Source organism: Oncorhynchus keta, chromosome 34 (assembly GCF_023373465.1).
Source record: "Oncorhynchus keta strain PuntledgeMale-10-30-2019 chromosome 34, Oket_V2, whole genome shotgun sequence".
Classification (NCBI taxonomy): domain Eukaryota; kingdom Metazoa; phylum Chordata; class Actinopteri; order Salmoniformes; family Salmonidae; genus Oncorhynchus; species Oncorhynchus keta.
The window spans coordinates 35,238,952-35,263,947 of record NC_068454.1 but is presented as its reverse complement, the minus strand read 5'-3'; the positions used below and the strand labels follow the sequence as shown (position 1 = coordinate 35,263,947).

The 24,996-nt window shown below is 39.4% G+C and overlaps 1 protein-coding gene across 1 annotated transcript in view; it reads right to left on the bottom strand.

Annotated features, from left to right (window-relative positions):
* Positions 1-823: 823 nt before the first annotated feature.
* LOC127915103 (uncharacterized) overlaps positions 824-24,996 on the bottom strand; it is a 407,393-nt gene continuing 383,220 nt past the window's right edge. Inside the window, exon 2 of the mRNA XM_052493737.1 lies at positions 824-1,323. Within this exon, the coding sequence (XP_052349697.1) occupies positions 835-1,323 (489 nt within the window). The 3' untranslated portion in view covers positions 824-834. The remainder of the gene's footprint in view (positions 1,324-24,996) is intronic.

Here is a 24,996-nt window from a genome sequence, read left to right as displayed (position 1 = left end):
TAACCCTCATACTACCGACTGGGGTCATTTTGACTCCAGAGACATCTTTTTGATCACAGCACAAAGGACATTCTCCAACATTTTCATACCTTTGTCAATCAACTTGTTCTTAATAAATCTAAATCATTGCTTAGTGTTTCTGTATCACTATAAACTTATACAAAATGTAAGTCCTTTGGGGTCAAAAACACCTAATTCAGCAGTTAGAGCATTGGGCCAGTAACTGAAACGTTAACCCTAATTTGCTCCAGGGGCTCCATTCAACTATGGCTGACCCTGTAAAACAACATAATTCACTGCACCTACCCGGTGTATGTGACAATAAAACATAAAAAAACGATTTATAGATAGGACCTTTATTTGAATCTGCGCTCTCAGAAAAAAGGGTTCCAAAAGAGTTCTTCAGCTGTCCCCATAGGAAAACCTTTCGAAAAACTATTTTCGGTTCCACCAGAACTCTTTTGGGTTCAATGTTCTACCTGGAACCAAAAAGGGGGGTTCAAAGGCTTTTCCTATGGGGAAAGCCCAGATAACCCTTTTAGGTCCTAGATAGCATCTTTATTTCTAAGTGTAGGTTTCTCTGGAAACATAATTACACGTTGTCCATACCACCAGAGTGTGGAGGGGGACCTGAAATAGTGATTTTGACCAGATAGATCATCTGCCAGAGATATAGTTCCCCATGTAATCACCTAAGATTGTACTTTTACATTTACATTACATTTAAGTCATTTAGCAGACGCTCTTATCCAGAGCGACTTACAAATTGGTGCATTCACCTTATGACATCCAGTGGAACAGCCACTTTTTTTTTTTGAGAAGGATTACTTTAACCTATCCTAGGTATTCCTTAAAGAGGTGGGGTTTCAGGTGTCTCCGGAAGGTGGTGATTGACTCCGCTGTCCTGGCGTCGTGAGGGAGTTTGTTCCACCATTGGGGGGCCAGAGCAGCGAACAGTTTTGACTGGGCTGAGCGGGAACTGTACTTCCTCAGTGGTAGGGAGGCGAGCAGGCCAGAGGTGGATGAACGCAGTGCCCTTGTTTGGGTGTAGGGCCTGATCAGAGCCTGGAGGTACTGAGGTGCCGTTCCCCTCACAGCTCCGTAGGCAAGCACCATGGTCTTGTAGCGGATGCGAGCTTCAACTGGAAGCCAGTGGAGAGAGCGGAGGAGCGGGGTGACGTGAGAGAACTTGGGAAGGTTGAACACCAGACGGGCTGCGGCGTTCTGGATGAGTTGTAGGGGTTTAATGGCACAGGCAGGGAGCCCAGCCAACAGCGAGTTGCAGTAATCCAGACGGGAGATGACAAGTGCCTGGATTAGGACCTGCGCCGCTTCCTGTGTGAGGCTGGGTCGTACTCTGCGGATGTTGTAGAGCATGAACCTACAGGAACGGGCCACCGCCTTGATGTTAGTTGAGAACGACAGGGTGTTGTCCAGGATCACGCCAAGGTTCTTAGCACTCTGGGAGGAGGACACAATGGAGTTGTCAACCGTGATGGCGAGATCATGGAACGGGCAGTCCTTCCCCGGGAGGAAGAGCAGCTCCGTCTTGCCGAGGTTCAGCTTGAGGTGGTGATCCGTCAACTGTTCTATGCCATACATTGTGAGCCTTTGTACAATACTTGATAGAACTGAAATACAGAACTCAGATACACTCTGAATCTACACAGAGAGCTGTATTGGTGTGTATTCTCCGAAAAGTAGTTATCCTGGGGAAAATCTGAACAAGTAGTTACTCTAATCCAAATCCAAATGACCTTAGTTGCAGTCAAAACAGCGCATAAAAGCATGTCAGTGGTATGAATACTTGGTAGAACTGTAATAAAATAAACTAGCTACCCTCTAAATGTACCCAAGTGCTATATTGGTGTGTATTCTTTGAAAAATAGTTATTATGCGGGAAATGTTTAATTAAATACCATAATTCCTATAATATCCTTCAATATTCTATACGTGCAACTTATAGTATTTGGGTATATTTTAAAATGTTTATGTAAAGTACCACCACTTCATAAATATGACCAAATTAGTATTTACTCCAAAAATACAAATAATTCAGCTTTTTAGTACTTATCTGGATTTTACTTTGGAAAAAAGTAGCACATTTTTTAAGGGACACGTGTATATTTTAGTTTAAAGAATATGCAAATGAACTGTAATTTGGCAAAACGTTTTTAAAACATAATTTTCATGTCTTATGATGTTTTGATAAGAAGTTGAAATTAGTTGATATTTTGCTTTGATTGTTGCTGTAAATTTCTTCTTGGGGTCAAAAGAACACCAGCAGCTAATTCATGTATCTAAAAATATGTTGGTAGTATGAGGGTTAACATCATTATGCAAAGATTAAGAAAAAGTGCTAATGCAGTTGCCATAATCAAGAATAAAAATTGCTTTGAAAATGTCATTTGCTATGAAATGTATTTGCATTTTACCTAATTTTGAGGACTTTATTAATTTCATATAGTACAATATATCCCTGTAACAATCATCAACATTCCTTGGTTTCTCCTTCTACCTAAAAAATAAAAGTCCCCCGGGTGTCTTGACTTGGAATACGGGAAAATGTTTTTACCTTTTCCTATATTTCAAGTTCAGAACATCTGGATTTCAGCGACCCTCTTCACTTTAACAGCTGGAGACGAAGCGGTTTGTTTGGAAGAAAATAACAGTTTGAAGAGAAAACAAAACCTCTGTAACCTGCAATACAGAACTGAACACTGAAGAAGTGAAACTGAGGAACATTATTTTATGGTGTACTTCTGAATGACCCCGGCACAAGGTTATAGGGGACAGGCTTTCATGCAGTCCTACAGACATGCAAATGGGGGTTGTGGTACAAGAAAGAAGAGAGACACAATTCCACAATGGAGAGATACGCAGGTTGAAACATCTTTCAATGAACAAAGCAGCTGTGTTCTATTCAGATGTCAGTAATCTTTACCATTTTCTTTGGTCTATATTATGCTTTTGCCTGAGTGATGGTAATACATAATTATGTAGTTATACTGTATGAAGAGCAAGACCAAGCTGATTCAGACATCCACATGAATACAGTTTAGCTGTAGAACACAGGCATCAAACTCATTCCACAAAGGACCGTGTCTGCGGGTTTTAGCTCCTTCCTTGTACTTGATTGATTAATTAAGGTCACTAATTTGTATGGAACTTCCCACACTTGGTTGTCTAGGGCTTAATTGAAAGGAAAAAACATCTGCAGACACTGGGCCCCCCATGTAATGAGTTTGACACTCCTGCTGTAGAAGAATTCTGAGAAGTCACAATTGGAAAGATCTAACAGAGGTCATAAAGACATAATAACATATTCAGAAGAGTATTCCCTGCTCTGTCTAAAGACGCAGATGGTTGAGCAAAGCTATAAATGGACTCAGGGCTGCAGTCTGGGACAGTTGCATGTGGTTTTGTTAGATAAACGAGATTGAACCCTCTCTCTAATTCTCACAACACAGATGAAATCTTAATTCTGAGGTAACAGCTTGGTTAGAACGCATGCTCTTTCAGCTGACTTTGTCATCTCTATAAAGACGAGATGTAAAGCCTTTCTCATCTCTACTCTACGAACATTTACCACACAAAAGCATGAGAATTATTTCACACAAAGCAATCATAAGGATTTAAAGTAATGCTCAGAAATCTATTCTAATTGCTTCCCAATTTGCAAATCTAAAACTCATCATTCATTCATTTGAAATGGGGAAAATATCTTCACTGATTTCTCTGAAATATTTGGTCCTTTCAGTTATTGATCATAATTGCTCCATTCCAATGTGTCCTAGTAGCCTACAAATCTATTTTTTGTCACTGTGGTTTCCTCTCAGAAAAGTGAGACATCTTCTAGGGACAAGTGGGAAAGCGTCTTACTCCACTGGGAGGGAAAGAAAGGCAATGCTTGAAAAGAAAATAGACATCAATCCTACTAGCTGCTTCCTGTTTCCTCTAAGGCTTTGCTTCAGGCTTGTACTTGTAGCTTTGTCGCAAGCCCATACTCATATTCCACTTCTATTTTTGCATATTCAACTTCTATTATTCATTTATTTTGGTGCGCATTACTGTGTTACTGTAGATGAATGGATGCTGAGACGTTGACTGGAAAGCCTTCATACCTTAGTTTCACTGCAGAGGAAACTTTTTCCTTAAGAACAAATCGCCTTTTATGCACAAGGGGCAACAGAGAGATGTTAATGTGACAAGCCAATGAGCTCTGGACCCAGATAAATAAAACCACATACTGTACTTGCTGTACCTCTATTCAATGTCAGATGTAGACTCTCAGACTTTGTAAATAATTATACCTTGGATAAATTAGTTCTAAACTTTAACAAATTGTCCAGTTTTATTTTTATTCTTCATTTGAACCCATAAAGCTGTAATCATGGTATGTGCTTTTCTGAAAAGAGTCTGTTGTTTATGTTGTCTCTACAGAGACTATACTACTCTTCCCATCTAATAAGCATATTTAGTTTCTCTATCTTGCTCTGAGAATGTATATGTTTAATTTTCCCACAGATACACACAACGTCCAACACATGAATCCCCAATCCCACTGAGCGCCCCTTAGGGCAACAGATTACAGCTGAGTTCTGAACAGAGCTAGGTTATCTCAAATACATTTCCTGGGCCCTCCTGGCTATTTTAATTAATGTGCTTTTCAAACAGTAAATAACAACTCTGGTGTAATTAAATGCAACAGAAATCAAGAGAGATTTTAGTTATTTACATCACTCCCCTGAGGAGCTATGGGCTTCAAGGGAATAAATCATGAAGCAGACATACTGTAGTTGAGCAATACCTAGGAGAAAATGCAAGGCTGCTAGGGACACAATTTTCTATTCTGGGCTCAAAATCGGGGAAAACTCTGTCCGAAATGCAATCAACTCTCCCTGAGATGGAATTATTTTCAGAACAGCAAAATGCCACAGTTATTCCCAAATGGGAATTATTCAATAGAGAAGATCACATGAACTTGATCCTCCAATTCATCGTTTATCTAATATGAAGATCACACAGGATAACACAGGAAAGGAATTAATACTCTCTGATTTCACATAACGATTTCAGTATCATATTGGACTATTGGTTGATTACAGTCCATAAACAAAACCAAAGCATGATGCATGTGAATCAATCCATGTTTCAAATAACTCATCTCGTTGAAAGGAAATTATGAAAGAACAGCCAGTGGTTTCTGGAGCATTGCAGAAAGAGAGGAAAACACAGGGAGGCTGAAACTTATTTCCTCTCTATTCAACCAAGACGTCCTTAATGCAACCCATTCCCATGGAACAGAGACCCCCAACAGTCCTTGTTCATTGCCTCAATTTTTCTGGGCCATGCTTTCCTGTTATTCACATTCCAGGCAAGGGCTTCAGTTCTCAGTGTGAAATCCCTCTCAAAGATTCAGAATAAACACATCGAATGCAACATCCCACTGTTCCACTAAAAGCAAGTCACAGATTTGTCATCCTGCCACATCCATCTCTCCCCATGCAATACTAATGGCTTTGCCTGAACCATCATTTGGAGACTTTAGAAGCTGTCTGGCAAAATGGAATATGATGAACTATGATCTTTCATACTGTCACATTTTGAAGGAATCTGAAACAAAAGTATTTACGTTTTTACAAGGATGAACAGGTAAAATAGTGCTAAGCGTACTTACAGCATCTCTTGTCTTATTTCCTTATTTGAAAAAGCAAAAAAAGAACCTGATGTTGCTACTGTTTGCACTTCATTTAAGTGTAAAGTGCAGTGAATACATTTGACTCACATTATGTAATCCAAATGCATAACAGTGCATGACTAAACAGATACAAGCTAATGCATTAGGCTTTGTGTGAATAGAATTGAAGAAGCTATACGGCATCTGGAGTTTGATTAAATACCGTGTGTGCCTCAGACATGGGGTTAGAGGGAGTGTTGCTAATGGCAAGACGAGCAAGCTGGCAGCCTGGCACCCTGCACTTCCTGGCAAGGCTCGGACTCTCCTCCCCAACCGACACCCTGAAATAGAAATACATTGAAAATAAAGGTTACAGAGCTGCACAGTGAACCAACATGTTCTCCCCACATGCTGCTTTCACCTCCAAATGTATTTAAATACACACAGAAGAATGTCATCCTCCTGGAAGAGAAATATCATAGGGCCACAGGATGGAAAGGAAGAGCCTAGATGGAAGGAAACAGCAACAACAACATATTCATTCCAGGAATGTGTTGATTAGTATTACATTAACTCATGGTGTAATGCCTGAGCTATACTCGTATTATGCTCAGGTAATAATCAAAACAAACCAATGACGGGAAGGTTTACTCTATGGTGTGTGGCCCTTGGCTAAAACATAGAATGCTGATTCAGGGATGTGGACACCCATCTCTACTCCATCAATTTTGAGAGATTCAGCACCCTGGTCCCTAAAACATACTTATTCAGCACATCAAACTGCAGTGCCAGTGCAAACCTCCCCTCCCAGCTCTACAGTGTGCAGCACTATAGAACCTTAACTTATGATTCATCACCTTGGACAGCGACACTATAGCACAATCCCTATTCAGGAACATGGACAGCGACACCGCTGTGTCGTAACCTATTTAGGACCATGGACAGCAACACTGCTGTATAGTAATGTATTCAGGCCCGTGGATAGCAGTCACTATTGATAAGCCCTGGTGTGTAGATGTGATGGCAACTATAAAATGTCTCCTTTAATGTGCTTCACATCCCTGGCACCTCCGTTTCTGTTTATCACACAAGCGTAAACTTTGTTTTCACATTAGTGACATTCACAGGGTGACCCAGAGGACAGAGTTAAGAGGAAGTGATACTTGATCATGCACACATAAAGGACCCTTGACTACATTCCTGTTTCGATCCTAATCTAAATCAAAACCTTAAAACCTCTCAATATACCTCTCACACACGTCAAACAGCTGAGATGATCTCCAAACATTTTATACTTGTGTGTTAACATAATCATAGTTTCCTTTCTATACCATCCACCACAGCATAGCATCAATCCAACACATGCCACTACACACAATTCAAAAAATCTGCTGAATTTCCGTTCCCAGGTATAGAAACAATGATGGTAGAGTACACCTTGACATGTCACAGTAATGACGAACTACACCGATGAACAGACTTTTCCACAATATGGTGCCAATCTGTTATGAGGGTTCAATCAGAGTGAACCCCACTCTAATTCAGGGTCAAGAAAAGGGGGGACGATAATTGTTGATGCACACAGGACACTGCTTGACCCATACAATGGAGTGAAAACAATGGCAGCTGTTCATGAATCATTTATCTCACTCACTCCCACTTTGATGCAAAGGCCTGCGTTTGCCTGGCGCCATGACAACAATACTTAGCTAGGCAACCCTTGCCCAGGCAGCCGGGCAGGCCAAGTCATAAACGGAAGCCATTTCGAGGATCTATGTTGATTTATGAATACTATTTTCTTAAATAATTTCGCCAAATATGATGCACACTGAGGTGTTTCAACTTCAATGTTAGGTCATGGTGTAGAAGAAGCAAAGCCAGCATAAACACAGTCAATTTTATATAGGTTTGTAATTTAATTTGATCAAAGCATAGCATGGATTCAAGTAAGACAGCTACATACTGTACATAAAAATACCCTTGAGGATAAAATGTAAACATATGAAATCACATTAAATCTATAACTTCCATGCATGTAATATTGATGTACATGAATGCCTCTTGAGTTGCCAGTGTGTTCCACCACCATCTGGGGATAGTGACAGGATCAAGCAGATCAAGAGGTTCCATCATGTGATTCTGGTAAGGACAGAGACGTGGCAGAGGGCTCTTTGTTTTACCTCATGGGCACAACATAAAGAGATATTGTAAATACATGATATTCTTCAATTCCCCATTGAAAATGGCACCCTGACACTATGGACTGTAGTAGTAGATACTGACTTGAAGGGCCGAAAAATTATGAATCATCAATTATCCGCCTTCTGCAGGGTTGGGGATTCAGGTAATTCTGAAATAGCTTAAATCAATTTCTGTTTCAAATCTGATAGTACTGCAACATTTGACATGAGGCGAGTAGAAAAGCACTGTAGATCAACACAAAGCATACTACAAGTTTACATACGTTTGTATATTTTGATGAAACATTAGGAATATTGTTAGTGTGCCCTCAAGCTTTTCTCAGATATGTTACATTTTATTGTTGGAGACGTAAACAATCCCATCACAGTCAAAAGATAATCAACATGTAAATTGAAAAGACATTATGGAAATTGTCTGGTTTTACACATTGAAATAATTCTGTGGATATTCCAAAACAATAAGCCTGTGATTCCAGCTGCCTACTCCTGCCTCCTCTACCACTCCATGAAACAGAGGCCAAGGGATAGAGAGGTCGCCTACGTGTCAGGGTGCAGACATGACACCATTGGTGTGAATTCTAAAGCCGACACTTTCTGGGGGACACCGTGTCACTCAGGGCATCACAGGTCAAGCAGGGGACGAAGCAGGGGAAGCTGTGGAATGGGTTTTCTCTCTTCATGGACTCTGATGAGTCACTTCATCCTAGACTATAGCTGCATTTAGACAGGCAGACAAGTTCTGATATTTTGTCACAAATTGGTCTTTGACCAATCAGATCAGCTCTGAAAAAGATCTGATGTGAAAAGATCTGATGTGATTGGTCTAACGTCCAATTAGTGAACAAAAATATATATCAGAATAGGGCTGCCTGTGTATACACAGCCCCAGTTACCAAGCAGTCTGAAGATTGAGCTAATATAAAGCTAAATTATACAAATATTGACAATAACAATAATATCCAAAACAGGCTCTCCTTTTGCATATGATCATATTAAAGGATAATGCTGCATGCATAAATCATATCACGTACAACATGCTATAATGGCTGGTAAACACAGCTGCAGAAGACAACAAACATGAAGGTTGACATGATGTGTTATGCCTAACAATACTGAACATGCTTTTTCCTATCCTCCTCAAACAACACTCATTATGAAGAAATACACAAAGACACTAATGCACCCGGACTGAGCTGTTTCCGTGTGCAATAAAATGTGTTTCAACTCGATTTCTCAGTGTTTCTGAAATGTCTGAGATTAGCTACCTGCTAGGGCTTGCTCTTGATAAAACAACAATGCTCTTCCTTGTAGTGCAAATAGATAAAGGCCCCTAGAAACCAGCACTCTTTTGTAGATTTCACTTTGATTTCAAACCCTGTGCTTGTCTACTTACAGAGGATACACTGATGTTATGAAGGGGTGTGAAAAGACATTCAGTCATTTCTAGCTGTGAGATAATAAGAGGGTGGCAACCTCATACCATGCCATCAATGACAGATGCAAATTTGAAAGGCATTAGAATGTCAATTTTCATTAAGTCATTACCATTAAATCGACTGGCCTATCTCAGATGCAGTAAGAGTGAACGACAAAAGAGTACTGACTGCAGGCCTATGTATTAGATTAGTGTCTAATAGCACGTTTTATTACAATCTAATCCCCCGAATGGAAAACTTGATGAAGTTGCTGAAATAACACTCCAGTCTCTAGCTTAGACATAAAATCCTCAATTACTGTCGGGTCTGAAATGTCAGCTGTGCACTCAAATAGATGGGTGGACTGTCTGAAATTATGCAATGTGTTGTAATGGCAGAACCTGTCAATCAGACGATTCCTAGCTCTGTCTAAAGAGTGGGGTATAGGACAGTATTCTCATCTGAAAGTTGTCTGAAATGTCAATATCACCATCAGTATTTTTCAATATTGAATGGTCCAAGAAGTTTGGTGGGATAAGAGGACCAAAACCATACTTATTTTTGCTCCTTTGGAATGAAAATGGACACACTTCAATATGGGTTCTCATTGCACTATAGGAGTACTCTAGATATCCATGTACATTTATGGGGAAATGTACCTACCTCTTAAATATTTAGTCCTACTTAGCTCGCGTTTGGAATTGCTTGGAGCTCTGGAGATGAGAGAAAATAGATTGAATCCCTATAACTACCATATGAATATGAATGAAAATGCCTCCTAGGAATCCATGTGGCCTTAGATCATAAAATATTCTCACAGCAAAATTATTGAGTCATTTAAATGGTGACCTTGCTTTGAAAATCACATCAGCAAGAGAAAATAAATGACTAGGGTACTATGTAATTGGTTTTTTTTATTTTTTTTTATTTTTGGGAACTTGGACAATAACTAAGCTTAGATAATTGTTGGACCTTGACATTCTGTAAAGTATGTTAGTATGTTTTTACAGTATGTTTTATAATTTGTCCAGAGAATGGTCTGTTTGAAGAGTGCCCTGTTGTATTATTCTACCATGGATATATTTTACTTATTGGGATAAATCTTCTCAAATAATGTTTTGCAGTTGTACAGTAAGTCCCATGGCATTGCTGTATTGGACATTATTTAAGTTTGACTTTCAATGATGGTATCAGTTTGTTGCACCGATGATGGTATCAGCACAATACACCTATTTCTTGAATAAACCTAATATAACCCCTGGGCATTTTTGGTTGTGTTACTATACGGTTGTGCATTGTTCAATCTGACCTGACCTTTCTCCCTCTTATATTTGACAGAGCACCTGGTCAGGGATTGGACTTCGCTATCTGTGGTCATTTTCAGTGTGATTGGAACCTTCACCTCAGCTGCCCATCTGTGACCATGGTCTGTTACCAGGCCTTTAGCCCCTGTCTGTGACATTAAATAATGAATTAAACACTTTTAAAACACAGATATATACTGGGGGCACTCTGCTAGCTGATATGGCTTAGAGGAATGACCTCACACTGTAGTTGTGGTATTGTGCTGATATGGCTGAGTTGTGGACCACAGCTGAGGGAGCTGCCGCAGCTGTCTCCTGCCCAGGAGGAGCTTCTGACCCTAGAGTCAACCTTATCCATTTACCCCTGTAGGCAAACACTGCTGGAGCTCAGAACAGCTGTTGTTGTAGCTGGTGTAAATACATTATTTTATCATCTGGTGAAAAATGTGTAATGTAATGTGTTAACTACTAAGACATTATAAATGGTTGTAGATAAACTGTATTTTGACAGTGATTTATTAATGATCAGATATTGCAATAATAGGCTGGTCACAGGTTTAGTTCAGCTGTGCGACACACACACACACACACACACAATTCCAAACACACTACGTATATCTGGGACATTATTTGGAGTGCTTAACATGAGCACTACACTCAATCATTTGTGTATAGAAGAGGCAGGAGAATCGTTTCAGGTGAATTGTTGAGGAAATTTATTTGTGGCATATTAGAATGATATGTGGTTTCCATGGGGCTCGGTATATTTTGGGAGACCTGATGCAAGAGGAATTATTACTTGAACTTTCTACTGCAGCAGGGGTAATTCTATGTTTTAACCCAAAAAAGATATCATACCACTATTGTGGTTTTTATTTATTTTTATTTCACCTTTATTTAACCAGGTAGGCTAGTTGAGAACAAGTTCTCATTTGCAACTGCGACCTGGCTAAGATAAAGCAAAGCAGTTCGACACAAACAACAACACAGTTACACATGGAATAAACAAACACACAGTCAATAATACAGAAGAAAAATCTATATACAGCATGTGCAAATGAGATAGGTTAAGAGAGGTAAGGCAATAAATACGTCATGGTGGCGAAGTAGTTACAATAATAGCAATTAAACACTGGAACGGTAGAATGTACAGAAGATGAATGTGCAAGTAGAGATACTGGGGTGCAAAGGAGCAAGATAAATAAATACATAAATAAATAAATAAATAAATACAGTATGGGGATGAGGTAGATTGGATGGGCTATTTAAAGATGAGCAAGGTACATGTGCAGTGATCTGTGAGCTGCTCTGAAAGCTGGTGCTTAAAGCTAGTGAGGGAGGTAAGAGTCTCCAGCTTTAGTGAGACTCTTTTCTGCAGTTTGTTCCAGTCATTGGCAGCAGGTTCCCTATCAAGGTCTGTGCTTTATGGTATATATTTGTCCATTATGCAAACCCTCTGGTGTATTCAGATGCAAATGTAATAGTTTTCCTTCTGTACCTCTCCTCGCCCCTACCTGGGCTCGAACCAGGGACCCTCTGCACACACCAACAACTGACACCCCCGAAGCACCATTACCTATCACTCCACAAAAGCCGCAGCCCTTGCAGAGCAAGGGGAAACAACTATTTCAAGGTCTCAGAGCAAGTGACATCACCAATTGAAAGGCTATTAGCGTGCACCCTGCTAACTAGCTAGCCATTTCACACCACTTCTATCCTCCTTTTGATATCCTCATTTTCAGCAGCAACCGGTGATCTGGGTTAACAGCATCAATGTAACAGTATAACTTCCATCCCTCTCCTCGCTGCTACCTGGGCTCCAATCAGGGACCCTCAGCACACATCAACAACTGCCTCCCACAAAGCATCGTCACACATCGCACCACAAAAGCCGCAGACCTTGCAGAGCAAGGGAAACAACTGCTTCAAGGTCTCAGAGCGAGTGATGTCACCGATTGAAACGCTATTAGCGCGCACCCCGCTAACTAGCTAGCAATTTCACACCGGTTACACTCATCCCTCTTTTGACCTCCTTTTCCGCAGCAACCACTGATCTGAGTCACAGCACCAAGAGTGTATCCGGGGTGAAATGGCTAGCTAGTTAGCGGGGAGCAGTTGTTTCCCTTGCTCTGCAAGGGCCCCAGCTTCTGTGGAGCGATAGGTAATAGTGCTTCGAGGGTGTCAGTTGTTGATTTGTACAGAGGGTCCCTGGTTCGAGCCCAGATAGGCGCGAGGAGAGGGACGGAAGGAAAACTGTTACATCTGAATACACCAGAGGATTTGCATAATGGAAAAATATATACCGTACCGTTACACATACGCTGCTCTGGCCCCCCAATGGTGGAACAAACTCCCTCACGACGCCAGGACAGCGGAGTCAATCACCACCTTCCGGAGACACCTGAAACCCCACCTCTTTAAGGAATACCTAGGATAGGATAAGTAATCCTTCCCCCAAAAAAAAAAGATTTAGATGCACTATTGTAAAGTGGCTGTTCCACTGGATGTCATAAGGTGAATGCACCAATTTGTAAGTCGCTCTGGATAAGAGCGTCTGCTAAATGACTTAAATGTAAATCTAAAATAATGTGGATCCAATGAGATGAGCTTACCTGCAAAACACTTAGTCGTACATTCTTATGTGTAAATGTGACTAATCATTCATGATTCTTCACATATTCTAAATCAATCACAGGTGAAACTGTACCAAAAAAAAACACAAAAAAAAGAACAATAACTTCCATCCATGTTCATGCTGAAATGCTTATGGTCAGATAATATGGGTTACAGTACGAAGCCTTTTCATATCGCTAATTAGGGAGAGAAAGAGAGAGAGACAGTGAGCATGATGGTGCATGGGAAATACAAATGGCATGAACACAATCATAGAAACCATCTATGCCTCGACAATCTCTTTCATGTGTGAAATGATGGTGTCGTCATGGAGACTGCCTATAATTGAATTACAGTCATAAAGATATCTTAACCCTTCCATGGTACATCATGATTCAATCACGGAGTATTGAGGAATGGAGATCAATAACGCATTACTGTGAATTCAATCACACAAACATCTATAATGTTAGTGTTCTTGAATGATATCAGTCTACCATTACATATCAGCGTTTTGATGTCCTCATTTGGGTTTGACAGATACATCATCTGCCTTGACTAGTTACTGTTGATGAATGAAACAGCATACAGACTTGACCTTTGAGTGGACTATGCTAGCTACTAATGAAATCCATGGTCTCAGAGGGTCACATGCGCTAGGGGCATCATCAATAATGATTCCAGCAGTCACAAACTGGCAGGCCGTTTAGTAAGAAATACTCACATTTAGTGCAAGATTTACTTAACCTGCCATGTGAATGGATTGAGGCTGGTATGAACAATTTCTACATTATGAGTCAAAGCCTTGAGCCTAACCTTACAGTGTTCAATTCATCAGACCATTACTTGGTTAAGGCTAAATAAAAAAAACTGTGTAAAAATAAGAAAAAAAAACAGAAAGACAAAATTCAATAAATCCTATAAGTGGTATATATAAAAATAAGGGATCAAGCCTTGGAACTCGATGTTGGAACAATAACCAAGTAAAGGGATTCCTATGGTCTATAGACCATAATCAGTCTGTCATTGATGTCCGCTGTAGCAGATGGCAGGGAGTGGTGAGGGGAGTGGTTATTGAAGGGAGATATTTTGCAGCCTGCTGGCTCCATCCCCGAGCCTTATATATACTTACTGTCACAACGAGGTGAGACTGTCTGACTACCCCCACTGTGTACTGAACCGGATTGGCTGAGGACCCGAGTTTGAGGATTACCCCTTGAAAATAAAGCGGACAACGAGAACGGATTGTGGACTGTGAAATGGTTGGTGAATTCACCCCTTTCACCAGTGTGCAAAACTCCCTAATAAACTCCCCATTTGCATTCTAGTTGTGCTCCTTGTGCGTGTTTGGTTATTGAACTTGGTGACGTGGAAACCCCACACCCTTGAACCTGCTACACCGCATTAAAGAGAAGAGGCAGTGTTTTTCCACTGAGACCCTATCTGGGGAGGCTGCGAGGAAAACCAATTAGACCATAGGCTCTATCCTTAAGGCCCTGTTGGAAAGGCACAATGATCAAAGGAAGAGGCAACACATCAGAAGTCGCATCGACATGTCTGAGAAGTAATGTTTTCGGTTGTAGGGTCACGGGGGCAGAGGCAGAATTGTAGAGTAGATTGTGCAGGGCGTCTGCTCATTGCAGTACTTCTGCTGAACCAGGGATCATTACTTTTTTTTTCACTCTGAGAACTTCTGCTGTGAGCCCTTTGACATATCTCTCCTCTTCAGTCAATTTCTGCCACTAGCCCTAAAAGACAGACTGTTCACATATGAGAACCCTATTTAGTTCCAGGTAGAACAATTTTGGGTTTCATGTAGAACCTCTGTGGAAAGGGTTCTATATGGGCCCCAAAACCGTTCTACCCTGCAAACAATAATGAGTCGTTAGGACGTCATCTGGATGTCACAAAATGGTCGCTTAAAGTCGTCAGGATGTTGTGTCATGGTCCACTGGAGGTTTTGTCTAGTTCCCGGTTGGTCCCGGGGACGTCCCCGAGGACGTTTTTAGGATATTCTTGGGACATTGTGTCATGGTCCCCTGAAGGTCCCCTGAACATTCTTGAGACGTTGTGTCATGGTCCCCTGGAGGTTTTGAGATAAATGCGTGATTCATCACTTAAGTTGACAGTGATAACATACTTCATAAAGATCTCTAGCTACATTGACTAACCTAAAAATGCTATTCAAGTGGTCGTTCTCTCCAAAGAATGTGAGCATGTTCTCTAATAGTTTGCGTGTTAAGAATGAGTCAGAAGTTCGATTAAATAAACAGAACAGAACAGCAAGACGGACTTAGATTGAGCTGCACAGATCTAGGTAACTCTAGGGAACCAGGAGAGAAAACGCCCATACATCATCATTATCTGACTGAAACAGAGAAGCTCAGCAACAAGGGCATGACAAATAATATCAGTTCACAATTGACAGGACAACCTGACGGTACAAGCAGGCAATAACTTGAAACTTTAAGATGGTATACCTCAGTGTACCTAATCTAGGATCTGGTAAAGTCAGACTACTACCAAAAGAGTAATGTGCCTGTCCATCTGACTTACATTATCTGGAAACACAATTAGCAAGATGGAATGGTTGGCCTGCTCTTAAAATGGCAATGTTTTATCCTCTAATTGTCAAGATATATAAAAACACAAGAGTAAAAATATGACTTAATCACTGCTATCGTTGTGTCTTCTAAAAAATATAGATTTTATTTTCTTTAGCTCAGGTCATATATCCCATGTATCACACCAAGGCTAAAATATGAAAGTGAGAAATATTTTATTTTATAGTTTAACCTTGTTCAGTCAAACAGATCTGATATCATTGTTGCTGTAATTAGATAGTATGGCTGATGAATCCTGTGTCTATACAGATGGTATATTTAATACCTGAAAATTTCGCCGCCTGGTGAAACAGGGTAAATATGGACAGGACCATAGAGATATTATAATGTAATTCTATGGACAGGACAGATAAACAACAACTCAGGCTATTGAATGTCTCTAGGCTAACCTGTAAGCCAATGGACACTCTCTAGACTCCCAGGAAAGGAAATCACAACAGACAAAGCTGTCTACAGCTGACAAATTGACATTGGAGTAGAGCTAGCTCTGTGCCGAGGCGTTGATGTCATTTTGCCGAGCCACTTTCATGTCAGGGATTCTGCTCTGGTTTTTAGTAGAAACCAGGGCCCGGATACTTCAGGTGCTTCTATTATATGCTGTCTGAATTATGCCTGCATGACTACCTTCATCACTTTCTAGTTATAGGTGTAATTCTGCATTGAGAGTATATCATGCATCTGTTGATGTAAGATATACTGCTGATATTCTGAACACCAATAAACAAAACAACACATTCAGTGTTTGAACGATGCTATTCTACAAAAACAAGGCAAAAAAAGACCAAGGAATTATCTCATTTGAACAACTTAGGATCTCAATCATTCAAACAAGATACTAAGTCATTTGAACAACTTATATGGTTTGAATTACTTTTAATTGTTATTTTGTGTAATTAAGCCTAATTTGTAATTGCATCTTGTCAGACTGTGTAATGGTAGATTTAGCAATTTATTAACTATACAGGGCATTCTGAAAATATTCAGTCCCCTTGACTTTTTCCACATTTTGTTACATTACAGCGTTCTTCTAAAATGTATTTTTTTTTAAAAATGTATCATCAATCTACACGTCCATAACGCCGAATCCAAAACAGAAATACCTTATTTACATACGTTTTCAGACCCTTTACTATGAGATTCGAAATTGAGCTCAGGTGTATCCTGTTTCCATTGATCATCCTTGAGATGTTTCTACAACTTGATTGGAGTCCACCTGTGGTAAATTCAATTGATTGGACATGATTTGGAAAGGCACACATCGGTCTATATAAGATCCCACAGTTGACAATACATGTACGAGCAAAAATTGTCTGTTGAGCTCTGAGACATGATTGTGTCGAGGCACAGATGGGAAGTGTACCAAAAAATGTCTTTAACATTGAAGGTCCCCAAGAACACAGTGTCCTTCATCATTCTTAAATGTGATATTTCAGTTTATTTTTTTATTTTTATACATTTGCAAACATTTCTAAAAAACTGTTCTTGCTTTGTCATCATGGGGTATTGTGTGTTGACTGATGAGGGAAAAAACAAACAACTTAAACCAATTTAGAATAAGGCTGTAACGTAACAAAATGTGGAAGAAAGTCAATGGATCTGAATACTTTCTATATTCACTGTACATTGATATGATTACTCATTGACAGTTCTTTGATAGCCTAAAGCAGGGCTGCTTTTGAATGCTAGAGCACATAATTGGGCAAGTGTGGAGCGGGGTGCAGAGTGTTATTCGAGCAGGTTTTAAAAAATGTTGGCCTTCTCTCCCGCTCCAATTTCACTCTGGTACTGCTCAACCACAAGCTCTGGGCATGCTCTGCCTACCATTGTTTGTTTCCTACTATTATTTTAAGTAGGCGGTTGTAATTATTTAGCATACCCCACCCACAGTAGCCTATGTCTAGTTTATATTATACTATATATAATATTAGGATATGTAGTTTATATTTTGAAGTTCAAATGTTTTAGGTTGGCAATACATAGGCTACTGTAAAATGTATTTACATTTTTCCATTGAATAGAAACATCATAATATAAATCAATCTAATTGAGTTAAAATATCTCAAATAAATTGTAAATAATAAAGGCCAGTGTTAGCTTCTTTTCCTTAATTAAAGGGAATTAATCATCTCAAAGAGCATCAGTCAAATGTTTCTGCTCAAAGAAGCAAGCGCCAACAAGCTTCACATGTGTATTGAGCGTGGGAAATGTACTCTACCAATGAAATATTATTATTACTTTAACGACTGATAAATACACATGCAAAAGCATATTTGCATAAATTAATATTAGTGGGAATATAGCCGTCTTTATAAACAAGAGTTGGGAGAATACAATATATTTTAAAAGCCTAGATTTAGATTTGATTGGAGAAAGAAAATAAGTAGACCCTCGGGTCATGACTCAATACTGCCATCAGGAAGATAATGAGAGTCCATCATACCATAGTATTCTATTTAAATTAAACAGGGACTGGCACAGAGTCCAGTAGGACAGTGTCACGAGGCTATATAGTCATAGGCCTACACTTCACACTGCTGGAGGGAATGCACAGCTGTCCTTGATTGTGAGCTAGAACTAAATGTTGAATGCAATGCTCGTACATTCAAAGCAGCCCTGCTTATTGCTATCAAAGAACGTGCAATTAAAAATCACATCAATGGATGGAATCATTGAAAGAATGGCTTCAGCAACCATTATACAGTCTTTCAAATTGCATAACAAATTAGGCCTAATTAGACAAAATAACAATTAAGTTATTCGAATGAGATGTCATTAAAACGACGTAGTATCTTGTTTGAATCAATCAATCAATCAATCAATCAATCAATCAATCAATCAAATGTATTTATAAAGCCCTTCTTACATCAGCTGATGTCAAAAAGTGCTGTACAGAAACCCAGCCTAAAACCCCAAACAGCAAGCAATGCAGGTGTAGAAGCATGACTTTTGTTTGTTTGAATGACTTAAAGATAATTATGAAGAGTCAAATTTGAAGAGTCAAAATATATATTTTTTGCCTTGTGCTTCAGTGCTTCCATATAATTCAACTTTTTGGTCCAACCCAAAAAATTACCTGACTGGGCCTCATTCTTGCATTCTCATTTTGTGTATCTGAAAGCATAATTGCAGGTTAATTAATTATTAAGCTTCCGAATTCCAATTCAATATTTTTGTCAGCCTCTAAAAACAGACAGAAAGGCAATGTAAACAAATGTTTTCATGAGGCTTTCGTGCATAATTTAATTTAATAGATCAAGGGAAAGTAAAAATAAAAGTGAACGAATCTGCATTGATGTCACTATTCATTTGGAGTTTGCAGCTAATCGCACTTCTCAACCTTTTCAGTTCTAAGTTTCAATTAGCAGTGTTATACTGTACAATGTCTCACACTGTAGTTAAAACATGAGGCAATGTGAGGCTGTTTTTATGACCTGGATCTGTAGTTAGCTTGTCGGGAGAGTGTGGTGCAGGGACCTTGGGTGGGATAATGACAGATGTACATGAATAATGCTAGCACCTGGTCCTCTGAACAATGTCAAAGATGCCACTTCAAATACATGTGCCTTTAATATCCTCTTTAGTAGAGTCAGCGTACACCTCCAGCATTCATTTTCGCCCACAAATTCAGGTCATTCTTTTCAAAATCAGAATGTGCGAGGACACCACAAGGGATAAAGGAGGGTGTAGGCTTTTCAACACTCATAAACAACATTGAATATGTCTATTGGTGTTTTGCTTTCAGGTATTCTATGAGAACGGACCTAATGTATAAATTAATAAGGAGAGTTCTATTATAATCTGTGTAGCTAAACCTATGTAAATCTGTGTTACTAATGAGACGATCTCATTAGCATACTATGCATTGCTTGTCCACCGAGTCAGACTATTTCCATTCCGATCAACTATGCCAGTCATTATTCCGTGAGTATATCAATATGACAGTGATGAGGCAGCATGATTGGTAGTTGCTGGACAGTGAATCCACACAATTGTCTTACAAAATGGAAGGGCAAGGTCATTTCCTTCCTACTGTCACTGTTCATTTGTCTGGCCTTGCATCGAGACATCACGAAACCCAGGCCTCCCATATGGATGAATATATAAATAGCTCTATCATATACTGTGTCCTTTAAGAAAAAAGTATTACATAACATTATTTCTCCAAGCCCTAGATTCAATTGAATGTGCCTCCATTTTGTTTTGTGTCATGGTTGTTAGGTTCCAGGAATCCCACACAGATTAAGTAGATAGAGCACTTAACAGTTCTAGAGTAGCATTCTGTCTGTGACTCACCCCGGTATGTCGATGCAAATCCATAACCTTCACCACACAGCAAGTGATAGAGCCAGGGAATGTATTCAGAGAGGCCTGCAAGCGGCATCCATCTCCCTGGTCCTTGAATGCCAGATGTTGCCTCAGGACAAGCAGAGGTGTGATTGAGCATTGGTTATGGCTTTACTGGGAGGTGTTGCAGGGTGAGAGACAGGCTGTGACAAGAGTGGCTTTCCAAGTAAACAAAACATCAACCCCTTTCAAATTGTAAGGTGACGGTAGAATAAGTTACTGGAATGAGGTTGGAGCTATATCACGATTATAGCCCTACCATTATTCTGATAAATGATTTGCAAAACATGATTGGACGTAATTGGAATTTGTCTCTGCATGGATATGCACGGCATGTCCCCCAATAAACCACCAAGCACCAGAATTTAACATCAACATCTAGAAGATGGATGCATGAATAACATTCCAAGGCTCCAACCTTTCAGTCCCCGAGGCCATGTTTTATAATGGGTTATAGCTTACAAATGACACAAGGACAATCCTTTGGAAAATAGTTCAGATTACTATATAACCGTCTTTTCTTTCTTCTTCCTTTTGGGAATAAGGGTTACCATTGTTGGTCTCCAGCTGATAAGAAGAAGAAAACAAATGTTTTAAAGAAGGGCCTCTTTTGTGGGCATCTCCTGGTTGTTTATTTGAAGGTCACATATCAGGTTAAATTGATAAAAGAGAAAAGTGAATGGTTACTGTTTTACTTCCACACCCACACCAACCAGTTTGACATGTGCTTCCCTTGAAGTTCAATCACTGTGCTGTTAAAATTCTTAAAAGTCTAAGCCTTAAAAGTCTAAGCCTACCTTCATACTTCCATTCATTATTTTAAGTCCCGTGACTACCATCGTGTTCGTGAGAGTCTCATAAGTTTTGTAGGTCAAAACTTATCGACGCTACAGACAATTTTCTTGAGAAGACCGATTTTTGTAATGTGTCATGCTCTGACAAATACCACTCTGGCTTTGCCACCTTTCACCGCAGATGCAGAAGTGCGACATCGGCGGATGCAGTGGATGGAGACCCAGATACTGTATCTCTAGCTTAAACTGACAAATTTTGATGGGGATTTTTTTTAATGATGTTACTTAGATTGACACACCGGTGGATCAATCAACTCCAGGAGGATTTATTAACTTGCTGGGCTGCTTTATTCTCCCCAGTTGTCAGGCAAAGGGATCCTCCAGCCCAGCTTGCCTCTGTACCCAGGTTGGCAGGACGTAATGAATGTGAACAATAACATCTGACCATCAATTGGGCCACTCCCACGGCAACAGCACAAAGAACATGATTACCAGAGGGGCTAGGTGAAAGATTGCTTATGATGTTTTTATATATTTACAATCCCCCATGCTCCATCCCCCATCATCCATATATATGGGTCATTCCACAGAAGTGGGTCAAATTCGGTGTTGAAAAGAAATACACATTTGTATCCTAATTTCCCCCAACTTTCAACACACGTCTTCCATATGTCAGGTAATAGATATACAGTATATACTACTGACACACTTTATTTGAAATATTTGAATTAGTTATCTGAATTCTTTACCACCCCACAAAATCTGTCACTATCGAAAAATATAGCGAAAAAGTTGCAGTAAGGGGAGAACCATGCACAGTAGTGATCATTTTGATTCACCTTCTGTTAAAGAGTAATATCAGAACAAGTATTTGCATACCAAATTAACAAAATATTAAAAACCTGATTTTCAAAACCTTTCAATTCAATTTAGATAAATATCTCTATGGTTCTCTGTAAAATATTGAATGTTGATTGGATGAATCTGAAACCTGTTGATTGATTAAATGACTTATACATCTAATTAATTACATTGTAAGATGTTTAAATCATCACTTTACCTACAGGCGTTTCAGTGTTAAGTGTCAATCAAATAGATAAATGTAGGACTCTCGATGGATATAACTCATTTTAGTATAGACATTGCCATTGAGGGCTTCTACCATTTTAAAGTAGTCAACTGGGTGAGGATTCCCATGGGTTGGGAGTAATCAGCCAATGATCAGAGATCATTGTTTTGTAAACCAAAGACCATGAAAACTGTTAAAGGTCCAGTCCAGCCAAAAAATGTGATTTCCTGTTTTTAAAAATATATGTATTTCCACACTATAAGGTCGAAATAACACTCTGAAATGGTGAAAATTATGATAATACTCTTTTTGTTTAAAAAAACACTGTTCAAGTGTGTTGGTGTTTTGGCCCGCCGCATAACATCACCGAATGGTCTGATTGTAATAGACCAATGATAGTTCACCCTTGATTTGTACATATCCCGCTACACTGCTGCTGGCCCTGCCAAGTCATATTGACATTCCATTGCTCATTGATAGCAGCGTGCATTTAGGTTCCCAAAGTAATATTTCTGAAGTTTGGCCTACTTCCTACTTTAAAGCAAAGAGCAAAAGCAAGAAAAACTGTGCAGTAGCGATCAATAATTTTGTTGGATTTGGATTCCATTTATTGGTAATAATCCAGTACCATAGAAGTTCAGAACATTTGCATACACAGCACACTTCGCATCGGACTGCATTGCAAATCAGGCTAGGTTCACACATGGATTTCACAGCAGCTTGTGTCTCGTGGATCTTGAAACTGGCAGCAGCAGAAACCATTCATGAAGTAAGTTTCTTGATAGCCCATTTTCTATTATCAAAAGTAAAGGACATGCTAGATTTCACACTTCGCACAATATTGTTTTGAACGTTCTCTTGAAGACCGATGCCCGAATTAACATTCTAGTACAATGCAATGATTTTGTCTAAAGTGCATTTTGCTTCGTCCACACCTGTCTGTAAACAATGGCTCATTGAGGGACGAAATAAAAGTACATTATGCAACACAATTACATTTCTAAAGGAGGCAAATCATTAGTAGAAAAGCCTTTTGTCATCATTATGACGTCGCCAGATTGACTTTAGATTCAGTAAAACTTTAGCTAGCTAAGACTGAGGGGACAGGAGGACTGTATTTTGGCATTTGTGGGTTCGATCACAGGCTCAAAAAGGCCAGAAACAATGAATGTTCTTCTGAAACACATCAGTCTATTCTTGTTCTGAGAATTGAAGGCTATTCCATGTGAGAAATTGCCAAGAAACTGAAGATCTCGTACAACGCTATGTACTGCTCCCTTCACAGAACAGAGGAAAAGAGGAAACTGTCTCTAACCAGAATAGAAAGAGGAGTGGGAGGCCCCGGTGCACAACTGAGCATGAGGACAAATACATCAGCGTGTCTAGTTTGAAAAACAGAAGCCTCTCAAGTCCTCAAACGGTAGCTTCATGAAATAGTACTCGCAAAACACAAGTCCCAACATCAACAGTAAAGAGGCGACTCCGGGACGCTGGCCTTCTAGTTCCTCTGTCTAGTGTTTGTGTTATTTTGTCCATCTTAATCTTTTCCTTTTATTGGCCAGTCTGAGATATGGCTTTTTTTTGCAACTCTGCCTAGATGGCCAGCATCGCGGAGTTGCCTGTTCCTTATTTTGTAAGGATCCATATAAAAATACCCTTTACTGAGTTTTACCTCTCATATCTTGAGCTGTAAAACAACTTGAAAATATCCTTCCATGCCATGATTTGGACTTTCATTATGACCTTGTTTACATTCTGTTTATATGTTATGTAGATAACTTACCATTTATGAAGAATGGCAACAAGCTTTCATTGCAGTCTGCTTTCTTTATGTACTTTCAACAATGAAAAACAAAGAGGCTCAGGGAAATAAATTATATTTATTTTTATTTTTGAGGTATATGAAAACAATAAACACACACAGTGATTTATTAGACAAAGTGATGACTTTTTTTTACATTAAAAAGTACTGAATAGGAGCTGTAAGGCTTCCTGGACTGATGAGGAATTCAAAAACTGTATAGTAGAGAGAAATTAATCAAAAGGAGTGACAATTAAGTCTATCTGTACGTCTGATTGGCAGACATATTGTAAATTGATAAATTATTTGACTAAAGTGAACAAAAAGAAGAAGAAATTGTAATATGAAACTAAGATAAATTATAAAGTATGATGGATTTTTTTGGGGGGGGTACTTTAAATTAAGTTATGGGCAGAAGGAATAATTTAACTCCATATTTCATTGAATCAGATGGATTATTTATCACAAAACCTGTTTACATTGCCAATTATTGTATTGGCAAAGTGGGCCAACTTAGGCAGGAAATGCGAGCCATCATATTAATGCATAAAATACTTAATAATGACAGAAAATCATTGTAACTTTTAGTTAAGTGTGGGAGAAGTGGAAAAAGTATTGTAGTCCATCAATAATGAGAAACCACCTGGTATTGACAACCTAGATGGAAAGCTACTGAAGATGGGAGCAGGCCACTCCTCTGATCCTGGAGAAAAGTGTTTGTCCATAGACCTGGAGGGAAGCTAAAGTTATTCTGCCTCCCAAAAATTGTAAATCTCCCTTTGCTGGCTCTAGCAGCTGATCAATCGATCTTCAAGTCATACCTAGTCGATCACCAAACATTTCTATAGAGAGGGCCAACAATAAAGGCTATTTAAGTGTCAATCAATTCTAATTTTGTTTTGTTTTTGCCTTGCGCTGTTGGTGATAGGTGCACATGATTCAGAAGCCCTGCACGCCGGGTAGGATAAGTGTTCCCATTTTAAACCATTTCATTTGTCTGAAGGGACAAACTCCACCTACCCGGCGGACCAGGAGAGCTCTGGCTAAATCAAATGTGCCACCTGCGCTCGCCAATCAGACAGCTCAAATCAGCTTCCACGACCCCACAGCAAAGTTTGATACTAGCCTACATGAGATTTCATAACTTTTAA